The sequence below is a fragment of the Lycium ferocissimum genome, chromosome 11 (assembly GCF_029784015.1).
Source record: "Lycium ferocissimum isolate CSIRO_LF1 chromosome 11, AGI_CSIRO_Lferr_CH_V1, whole genome shotgun sequence".
Taxonomy (NCBI): Eukaryota; Viridiplantae; Streptophyta; class Magnoliopsida; order Solanales; family Solanaceae; genus Lycium; species Lycium ferocissimum.
In genome coordinates, this window is record NC_081352.1 from 54,472,244 (window position 1) to 54,483,670 (window position 11,427).

The 11,427-nt window shown below is 36.6% G+C and overlaps 2 protein-coding genes across 2 annotated transcripts; one reads left to right on the forward strand and one right to left on the reverse strand.

The window, feature by feature from the left end:
- Nucleotides 1–330: 330 nt before the first annotated feature.
- On the forward strand, nucleotides 331–4,958 carry LOC132037339 (guanine nucleotide-binding protein subunit gamma 3). The gene is made up of 6 exons (XM_059427839.1): nucleotides 331–649; nucleotides 988–1,217; nucleotides 2,853–2,905; nucleotides 3,042–3,086; nucleotides 3,186–3,230; nucleotides 4,521–4,958. Exons 2-6 carry the CDS (start codon nucleotides 1,068–1,070, stop codon nucleotides 4,858–4,860), a joined length of 633 nt encoding a protein of 210 aa, XP_059283822.1. The 5' UTR covers nucleotides 331–649; nucleotides 988–1,067; the 3' UTR covers nucleotides 4,861–4,958.
- An 879-nt stretch (nucleotides 4,959–5,837) lies between these two features.
- LOC132037338 (subtilisin-like protease SBT1.8) lies at nucleotides 5,838–11,067 on the reverse strand. The gene is made up of 2 exons (XM_059427838.1): nucleotides 9,323–11,067; nucleotides 5,838–6,797 (listed from the first exon to the last, which is right to left on the reverse strand). The coding sequence occupies exons 1-2, from the start codon at nucleotides 10,941–10,943 to the stop codon at nucleotides 6,127–6,129; spliced, it is 2,292 nt and encodes a 763-aa protein (XP_059283821.1). The 5' UTR covers nucleotides 10,944–11,067; the 3' UTR covers nucleotides 5,838–6,126.
- Nucleotides 11,068–11,427: the final 360 nt, after the last annotated feature.

Here is an 11,427-nt window from a genome sequence, read left to right on the forward strand (position 1 = left end):
GAACAAATTGATAATTTAGATGTATTTTGCTAAATAATTTGATAGTTTAACTAGGAAACTAAAAAATGTAGTTATTTTTTTTACCATTATTTCAAAAATATATTTCTACAATACATAGCTGTTACTTCTACATCAAGATGTCCTTCAAACCAGCACTAGTGGCAGCCTTTTTTACTATCTACTACTATGATCATCATAGACCCTGTGCCTCTTTCTCAACTATTATCATTGTCCATAAAAGTGGATTTGTCTTCACAGTCCCATCACAGGATATAGAAGAGTAATTATTACACCCTTTTCAGCTCTTACTGTTATTACTACTGTTCACTTTGTTATGTTATTAAAATCTTGAAAATTAAATATAGAATCTTGTGGACACCCTGTTCTTATTTAATATACACATTAAATGAAAACTTGAAAGTTTGCATGAGGATATAAATGAAATTAATAAAATGAAGTAGTAGCATTTATCCTATTGCTACCCTATTTATTCATTAGTATTGTGATGTGTATGTGTGAATGAATTGTTGTACTGATACTTATGTCTTCTTGGTTGTTGTTATTTGGCATTAGTTGTTGGGGTCCTGTTTTTCCTGCCTCTTTCTTTGGACTCTCCAATTATCCCAAGCGTCAGTAAAAACTCAGTACAGTAATTATTTCTCTTCATCTGTCTACTTCACCTTCTTCCTTAACTCTGCCCTTCAATTTTTTATTTTTTTTTTACTTGTGTTTTTACTCCTTGGCCCGCCTCTTCCACTAAGGCCCCAGTTTGTGTGTATACATTTGTGAAAATAAGAAGTAAAAAAAAAAAAAAAGAGTTTCATTTGTTATTTGTGTCAGCAAGACTATAACCACTATTGTACTACCAAAGTCTGCCACTTTCAATATTATTAGTCTGTGTACGTCCTTTGTTGTTTGCCCATTTGCAAGGTCATTTTGTTTTCAAGATTCTTAGTTGGGTGATTGGAGAAGTACTTTTATATGTAGAAACAGGACCACCAAGAGTGGGGTGATTTTGGTGGTGAATTTGATATACTGTTGTTGGTGAAAGTGAAAAAAGGAAAATAATGGTAGGGGCTGGTTCTGGAGGAACTGGTTCAGTGCCATCTTTGCCACCACCTCGTCCAAAATCACCACCTCAGTATCCAGATTTGTATGGCAAACGTAGAGAATTGGCTAAAGTTCAGATGCTTGAAAGAGAAATTGGCTTTCTTGAGGTTAGCTAGTTATTGTGTATTTGATGTGTGAATTGAAATTTCTTGGTAATGAGTTAAAATTATCATGTTGTCATTCTTGTTTGGAAACAGTTTTGTGTTGTTATATGTAAACACCCCTATTTTGAGGTAAAGCTTTGTCACTTCATATTGAATTTTTATCTACACATAAATTTTGTTTGCTTTCTGTACTATCTTTTACTTGGTCTATTTCAAGTGTAAATTTTCTTGGTGATGAGTTAAAATTATCTAGTCATTCTTGATTCTATGTAACCTTGAGGCCACTATTTTTAGGTAAAGGTTTGTCACATCATATTGAATTTATAGTTAAGCATAAGTGTTTTTTTCTTTCTGTATTAGACTATCTTTTACTTTAGCCCTTGTTTTTAGTTTTTTCATATTTAGTCTTGAGATGGAAAAACAGTAGATTGCCTGCTACGAAGGTTAAGGGCTGAATCTTTGTTTAATTTGATTTTTATCTCAGAGTACTCCAATTAAATCTTTGTTGGGATAGCATATTGAGGAGCATATCTGTAATAGACTCTACTAATCTTCACTGTTGCTTCATGTCCATATGCTTAACCAGTGACTAGATGCATAGAATGTACTGCCGTGTACTCAATTTGAATGACCACTTCAATTAATTACTGTCATTAAATTTCGAAAAGACATGGCATTGGCATGCTAATTTGAAGTGTCAATTAGAAAGACCATAATCATCCAAGATTATCTTAAATAGAGTTCTTAGGCTTTCAGCCTGCCCATTTGTTAGTCAAGTTTTCTGCTTGCTGGTGGAGGATTAACTTAAGCTTTGAGAAAGTTGCATGATGCAATATTTTCCTGTTTAGATGTTCATGTATTTTTTCCAGAGTTAACATATCAAATGAATTTACTTCCACCCGAATTTGTACTACTTGCACATGCAATGCTAGGCAACATTGAAACTTTGATATCTCATTTTTAAACTGGTTCCATACTTTTGTACTTCTCTCCTCTTGCATATTGATTTCCATACTTGGGGACCGGAGACTTCCTGTCCCCTCTCCACAGGGGAAAAGCAGAAAAGGATTAAGGTATTAGATTTTTGCTCATGCTTTGGAAGTTAGTCTTCCTACTGCTGAATAAGCAGGTTGCTTAAGAATTTTACATATGGAAAAGCAGAAGCTTACTCCAGGGTTTTATAATTAGTTATCTCGACCTATCCCTGGGCTCTTCATCATTTTATATAGTAACATATACTCCTAGCTCTTTGAGGCATTTCCAATATTTGGTCCTAGAAAGTTGCGTAACATCATCTTCAATTGACCTACAACCACCAAAGATCTGTCGCAAAATAACCTTGATTTTGGCCTTGCATATATCCTAGACAGCATGTCACTAGTTTCCTTGTTGGGATAAAGGAAAAGCGTAGAAGAATTTAACTGAAACCAAAGATACAGATGGCAGTTTAATGTGCTGACGTTTTACAGTTTATTAGAGATTATATTGTATGTTTTACCGCAAACTTGTTTGTACTTTGTACTTTGAAGTGATGAATGTGCAGTACTTTTAATTGTACCAGGGCTTGCTTCAGAGATTTTTGTATGAAGTTATTTTCATTTTGTTCACGTCTCATTTCAATCCAATTCTTATGAGCAGGAAGAACTGAAATCCATTGACGGCCTTCAACCTGCTTCTCGGTCCTGTAAAGAGTATGTAAAGAGCATATTTACATACGTGCATTTATTTCCACATGCTCTGTAGTCTGTACTACTGAAGTCATGTGCAATGAATTTATGTATGTTCCTTTAAAGTACCTCTGTATTGAATGATGTTGACAATTTGCAGGGTGACAGAATTTGTATCGGACCATTCAGATCCTCTTATACCAACGTAAGAAAGTATTCAACAGTCATTTCTACCAGAATTTAAGTGTATTTCCAGTCTTATATATTTTTACACCTTCTCATTGCCTTTATTCCCTCGTTTCAGAATAAAGAAGAGTCATAGGTGCTGTTGTTTCTGGAAACGGCTCTGGTATGCTAAGTTCTAAGCATTGCTTTTTTGCGTTATACTGAGCTTGAAATATGATTACTGTTCAAGATTCTATATCGATTTTATTAGATTGAGATACATATAAGAACTAAAGAGATAGCGAGAGATTATCTTTCCATTAACTGCATGAAAGGACTAAAACTTAAACATCATACACTTTTTATGCATAACTATTAAATGTTCTTAGGTTGCCTAGATAAAAAGTTCAGCATCCTGTTAGGCAACTTGCAAAATGTTGTGCAGAATCTATTCAGACCAATACCTTGTTGGGTCATAAGCTAGAAGAATAGACAGCAAATAGTAACTAAGGTTAGTTGCAATTGTGATCCAACATGGCTGCCGAATTGGATACTTGCAAAAAGTGAATAGAGCACTATGTTCATAGAGAGCAAATACTTTCTTGGTGGCTAATAAGCTGGAAGAACAGACAGTAAATAGCAAGTACTCCCTCTGTCCCAAGTTATGTGATATACTTTCCTTTTATTCTGTCCCAAAAGAATGATACGTTTCTATATTTGGAAATAATTTAACTTAAAACTTCCACTTTTACCCTTAATGAAACGATTTACAGCCACACAAATTTCTATGACTTGTTTTAGACCACAAGTTTCAAAAGTCTTCCTTACTTTCTAAAACTCCGTGCTCTATTAAACTATATCGCATAAATTGGGACGGAGGAAGTAACAAAGTTAGTGGCAATTGTGCTTCAGTATGTGCACTATTCATATTTTATATGGATTATGTTTGTGCTCTTCCTTGGCTCATAAGCTTCATCAAGTTTAGTTTTTGCAAATGGCAATTATGTCTTTTCATGAGGAAACTTTTTTTTAAAATAGCAGTAAGCTCTTTTGGTTTTGGTAGACCCTGATATAATCTTGCGCAGTTAGTGCATCTTTTTGAACCTAGCTTTCATAATGTCATTTCTTACTGGAAAAGAAAGATTATACTAAGAACAAAGTAATTAGCCTAATCTGCACTGCGGCAGTCATGAAATATGTGTTGGAGGAATGTTTTCTAAGCCTAGGGATATGAGGTCTGATGAAGTGACAGTTTCTTCAAGTAGGTTGACAGTTAGAGGTTACATTACATAGACTTATATATTTCTACATTTTGTCAAATAAAGCATAAACCGCTAAACAAATTTGATGGTTATCTCATTGGCATCATATGAGGCTCATTCGGTTCAGGAGCTTCCAAATAATTAGATGTATTAAATGGATTTAATCACCGTTGTGGCTTCTCCTATTGACATAAGTTTCTTTGACATTGTAGTGGCTCATCATGTTTCAATCTCTCGTGGATTTGTTGCTGGTGCCGATGTCCTCGTATAAAGATGCCGGACTGCTGTAACTGCAATATATGTAACTGCTGCCCATCTATCAGTTGCTCAATACCTAAGTGTCAATGTTTCTCGTGTCCACGGTCTAAATGCTGCTGCAGCAAGCCTGTTTGCAAATGGAGTTGCTGTAGCTTAAAGTGTCCTTCCTGCTTTAGCTGCCCCTCTTGTAGCCCATGTACATGTACATGTTCTTATCCTAGATGTCCAAAGTTAAATTGTAGTTCCTGTTGTAAAAATTGCTTGCGCTGCTTCTGCCCGTGCTACTTCTGTTAGTAGTCAGTACTATTAAATCATGCAATAATTCCTATAAGAAAGCTTGCTTCTATAAAATTGTGAATATTTTTGTCTGAATAGCATTTGGATTTGGAGTTGCCTTGTTTCCTACTTTACAATGATCTGCGTTGTGGCACCTCTAGGGCTGCTCTCAAAACAGGAATAATAACTGTTGAGTTTCATTTTTCCTAAAAAAGTAGTTAATATAAAGTTTAGTTGCTAGATAAATTTTGCCTTTTGGTCATGCAATTGCTGCATTTTTTCCAATTAGCTCTTCAAGCTGAGTAAGGCTCTAAACATGCATTTCTCTTTTGGATGGTTTGATTAATGGATGGATACCTGGATTTTTAGCTCGTCATGCTGAGTAGGTTCTGAACATTCGTCTCCTTCGATTTGTAGTACCTGAACCGGGGTGCATATCCCAGAAAGTGAGTGGCACTATTGTTATGAAATACGGATGGCAAATGGGGCAGGGCGAGTGTGGTGAAGTCTTAAACCGCAAGGGTTTTAACCCGCCCACTCTGTTAAGCTTAGCATTTTTTTTTCTCTATTTTTAACCTGTCTTGCATCGACCTGTTTTACCCCGCTTTTTTACCAGAAATTTTCGACAAATGTGTTTCATTTTCATGTAGTCTGCCTGCCGCACCACATATGTCCATCTCGTATGATCCCTAGGCCCGTAAACCAAGGGTAACTAAGTCTTCTCTTTGAATCCATACTGTTATGATCCAAGGCCCATAAAACGAGGGTGTGTAGGTCCATATTTATGAGTCATCAAGACCTTATATTGAGGGATCTAAATTCTCTTACCGAACACTCATGCCTATTCACATGCTCGTAAAGCTGCAACATTGGCAGTCATGCAGGGTAGCTAATGTTACCACCACTCGTGCTGCAAATGGCAGAAATAATGCACTGCAAGATGCATACGTGATTGGGAGATCCACAACACCAAATTTAGCTATTGAGAGGAGAGGTGTAAAAACACTTCACATCAGAGATGTTGATTCTTTCAGGAAATTTATCAAATATCTTGAGATGTTATAATACATGATCGGTGAACGCTCACATCAACATACAAGCAGGGCTATAATTGCATTGCATGATTTTACTTGGAAAGAAAAACTAAAACTTTGGAGGAACTTCCATCCACACCCTATCACTCAGATCACTAAAAACACTTCCAATTGCAGATCTGTTTACCACAATTTTGTTGGTAATTCAAAGGGGAAAACCCATACATTAGATTAAAGGGACAACAACTTTTCAGTTAAATAGCTGTGACCAAGAATATGAGACTGGACTCCTAACTAGGTTCTGAGCATTATTCCAAAAAATCGAACCAAACGCACTCTTGGTCATCGTGCTAACACCCTTCTTGGACACAAATGTCGCGGTGTAGCGCAGCCTCTGTCCTACCCTTTTGAATACAAGCTTTGATGGCTTCACGGTCACAGAAACGGTTGGGGGAGCATCAACGACTACCTCATAAACGGATCCAGCAGCTCCCACATTGGTCACAGCACGGGTGTAACGAACAACCCTTGATTTCCCGAACAAAACTGAGAATGAAGGGTAGTTGATCTGCCCGGGATCTGCAAATTTCTTAGCACAAGTGACATTCGGGCTTTTGACAATGGCTTGTATGTGGCTCAACTCATAGTCCAAGGAGCATAAGAACTTGATGTAGTCCGATGGGGCAATATCGTAGACGAGACCTGGGGAGAGTGCCTTGTGGGGATCAACATGACCTGATCCATGAGCCCATGGAGTGGAGAGTTGACCACCTTCGGCATCACGAAGAGGGGAGTTGGTGGCGTCACGAACATACGCAGTTGTCATAAGTGCTGATTTGATGGCGCTTGGGCTCCAATCCGGATGTGCTGCTTTAAGCAATGCAGCTAGTCCACTAATATGAGGACATGACATGGATGTGCCTGCAAGAGTATGATGTAAAATCAAGATCAAATAATGTTAATGAAGTATAAAATTCAAAAGATGAGTTCTGCGTCAGATTTTCAAGTGAGATTCGGAAAGTACATCATATTGTTTCCTGCCAATGAACTGTTTCAGGTAGGTCCAGGAGTGCTATATGGGACAAATGATGATGTTAATCCATGATAAGTTTAAGACCTTTATACTTTTTTTGTAGGGACCAATCTGGGATTCCAAAGGGTCCGTCGATCATGGGAATTCATTAGTGGAAGACAGACTATACCACTTTGCCATATTTTAAGCTCACTATTGCACAAAAGCTGAACAAGTGCAACATATTGCTCATGAATTGTTACACTATCTGATCATCTATAACATAAAACTTTCAGGTAATTGTTCACATAATAAATGAAACTGATATCTACAGATCATCTATAACATACTAGTTATGTGAGGCCCGAGAAGCGCGCGTAGCTGAATATAAGCGAGATATTTTAAGCCCAAGAAATATAATTTGTGTTAGTACAAGCGTACAACAACAACAGCAACAACAATACTATCATTGTAGTCACATAGTGGGTAGTTATATAAAAGCAAAATTTTCATTACTCCTTTAATATTTTAACTTCCATTTTGATGAAATTATAACTTATGTATCCTAATTTTCTGAAGTTATTTAGTTCTAAATAAATAATCTATACATAGTTAATGAACTTTTAAGACAAATACATAATTTAACTTGCGGCGGATGGAGCTGCTCCCTCTCTTAATTAGGGATTAGCGGTTCGAACATGGATATGGAAAAAAAAATCTTTGGAGAAGCGCTCCCGAATAGGCGCGATGCGGTCGAATTATACTGGATTAATTGGCTGAAAATGCGGATATCGGCGCGTCGAGAGAAAATCGAAAACGTGAAAAATGAGATAGGAGGTTTGATAGCTTTTGAAAAGTAGACTTTAAAAACAAAAACAAAAAAATTGACATAAATAAATAAGATTAGGACCTAAAAGTAATTAATTAAAAAAGTTTTAAAAAAATTTGAAAATTATTGTAAAACAAAAAAGTCACATTTCAAATAGGCTTTTGAAAAGTAGACTTTGAAAACAAAAAATAAAAAATTGACTTAAATAAATAAAATTAGGACATAAAAGTAATTAATGAAAAAGTTTTTAAAAATTTGGGAAATTATTGTGAGGACTACAAAAGTCCTCACATTCCCTCTTATATATAATAGTAATATTTCACGTCAATTAATCATTTCTTCTCCTGCAACTTCATGTCTAAACTCCTACAACGAGCCCCTCAAGATTGATCAGTGCTTCTATTTCATCACACGTCACACCATACAAATAAGTCTAAATTTAGTCAACTTTTTTCTCGGAAGCTGCATCCGATACTTATTATACCTAACTAATGTAATCTATCATTGACTCTCTCCACATGTGAACCTCTTAACTTTAGGCATGTGCTATACTACATAATTATACTCCAGATCACCACGCACTAATTAAGCATGTTGACCAAATAAACACTCGTCTTTAGTATATATATGTGTGTCCGCTTTCTTCTTTATTAAGTGTGCAGCTTAGTAGTAACAATAATTGCAAGATCTAATACTCTCTCCAGATCAAAAAAAAAAACAGTGTTCACTTGGCTTTTTTTTTTTTGGGTAAAAAAGAATATCTACTTGTCAAATCAAAAAAGAATTTTTTTAAAATTTTTCAAATTTGTCCCTATTAAGTGTTATGTGTCAAATCTCAATACCTATTTAATTAGGGGTAATTTAATCAAATCATCTATCCGTTCGTCCCTAGTCCTCAAAATAATTGTTGTCCTTGCCCAAATTATTGGTCTAAAAATACTTTGTCATTTTTAGAAGTTCACCACAAAATAAAGTATTATTTTGTATCTTTTCCTATTTTACCCTTAATAGTATTGTATCTTTTCCCATTTACCCTTAATAGTATTGTCTCTTTTTCCATTTTACCCTTAATAGTATTGTTCTTGAAGATTACAAATACTTTAATTGTAGCACATAAATAGAGTAAATATTCCATAAGAGATTATATTTAAGACATAAATAAGGGTAAAATAGTCAAACATTCCTAATTACTACTCCTTCAGTTCCATAACAAGTGTCACCTTAGTCAAATTTTTTTATCTCGTAATAAGTGTCATCTTAGAAAATCAAGACATAAATTGATTAATTTTTTTCAATTCTACTCTTAGACAATAAAGTAAGATCTAACTGATGATTGAAAAAACCATATAGTAACTTGGTATTATTGAATTCTCAATGTCAAAAGGTTATTTCTTGTGCATGCTCTAATCAAAAGGCAAAAGTAGTTTATTTTTATTATATAGGAGTAATTTGATAAACTTTACAATACATTATTAATTTTTTAATATGCGTATTTTTAATTAAGGTGATACTTATTATGGGACGGAGGGAGTAATATTTTCTTTAAGGGACATGTAAGTAACAAACACGGCAAAGTATTTTGAGACTGGAGGGAGTAATACTTACCAGACATGATGTTGAACTCGGTCCTTCTGGTGTCCTTCTCAAGTCCAGTAGGTCCAATAGCCTCAGACCAAGCAGCCAAAATATTCACACCAGGTCCAATTACGTCAGGCTTCATTATCTGTGGTGTCACAGTATTAGGCCCTCTTGAACTAAACGCTGCCACCACCGGTGACGGTTTCACATTCACCACAGTCCCACCAAAACTTAACACCGCCATCGGATTCTTCTCATTCTTCACATATTGTCTTACAAAATCCCCCACTTTCCTTCCTACCGCCAATGCAGGCAACAAATGACTATCTGCCACCATTTCCTCACCACTCTCAACAGTATTCGCTAATATCATACCAACCCCACCAGCTTCTTTAACAACTAGCCCCTTTTCTACCCTAGCATTAGTCCCTCTATCACACACAACTATTTTCCCACGTACGTTTTTCGGGTCAAGTGAACCTGGCAAACAAAGACTACCACTACTATCCGTATTATAAACTAACGCGACCATCTTTTTCCCCATACCATTTCCGCTATATAAAGAAACCCCGGTTAACTTTTTCCCGTTACCTAAAACAGCAAAGGCTGGGAAATCACGGTCAATAGTTCCAGCGCCAACAGTCATTATCCATGGAGCGGTATTTGCAAGGGATGCTTTAGCAGGTCCACTATTTCCAGCACTACAAGACACAACAATACCTCTCTCCATCGCAGTAAAAGCACCAATAGCAATAGTATCCCTATAATAAGGACCAGACCCACCACCCAAAGACAAAGACAACACATCAACACCATCCAATATAGCACGATCCATACCCGCTAATATATCCGACCCGAAACAACCAGTAGGCCAACAAACCTTATAAGTAGCTACACGCGCGCGTGGTGCCATACCACGCGCTGTGCCACTAGCGTAACCAAGGAGACTAGCATTGACCACGGGTGCACCAGCAGCAGTACTAGCTGTGTGTGTCCCATGACCATCTTGGTCACGTGGTGACTCAGGTTGTCTTGGTTGGTTTGTAAATGCACTCGATGACATACGATAACCTTTAGCGAAAAATCTAGCACCAATTAATTTCTTGTTGCAATGTTTCTTCGGGTCAAAATCAGGTCCTGATTCACATTCACCTTTCCATCTAGAAGGCACATCAGGCATACCAATGTCATTAAAACTCTCAGATTCAGGCCAAACTCCGGTATCGAGTACGCCAACAACAACATCTTGAGCAGCGTTGTTGAGTTCCTGTGGGGTGTGACCAGCCCACAAACCTAACTCATTATCAAGCCCAAGAAACTCAGGTGTTCTTGTTGTATGAAGTGTGTAAACAGTATCCTCGTACACCCCAACAACATCATCTGACTGTCGAAGCTGTTCTGCTTCATTTGGGTCAAGAGAAGCAGCAAAACCAGGATAAGCTGTGTCATAAGAATAAAGAAGGGTGGACTCAGATGTTGTAGAAGAGAGGGATTTGACTTGAGATGAGTACCAATCTTGATGGGTTGAAAAAGAAAGAGGTTTTTGGTGGTGTTTCATGTGAACAATGTAAGTTTTCTTGGAAAAACATGGTTGAAAAATCAGAAAAAAGGAAATGATGGTGAAACAGAGTAAAGAAGAAGGACCCATTTTGGTGAAAAAAGAGAGATTAGAGAACGATGTTAATGGTGTTTTACAGAGAGAAAATTAAAATGGGGGAATAAGAGAGAGGAGACAGTCGCTTTGAAATGCGACTGACAGAGAGTATAGAAGAAAGTATGGAGGACTAATGTCGGGTTTATATTAACAGGGGGTTTATTATTAGGCTTGAAATTTGGTTTTATTACGTTAATGCCACTGTCGGAAATGAGTTAGTGGTATATCCATTTTTCAGTTTTCACCCACTAAGTGCGCAGTTCAAAATTGTTTCACCGCCGAACTTTTTCACCATTTCACCGCTGAACCTAGCCAATCTCTTTTACTCTAATTGCTCCTCTATCCTAATCAAATATTCTCTCCCTCCCAAAATAAGTGTCCGATTAACAAAAATCACGCTTATTAATAAATTAATACATTTACTGAACTATCACTATTGTTAGGTTTCTTAGGATTGAGGATTATATCTTTAATGCTA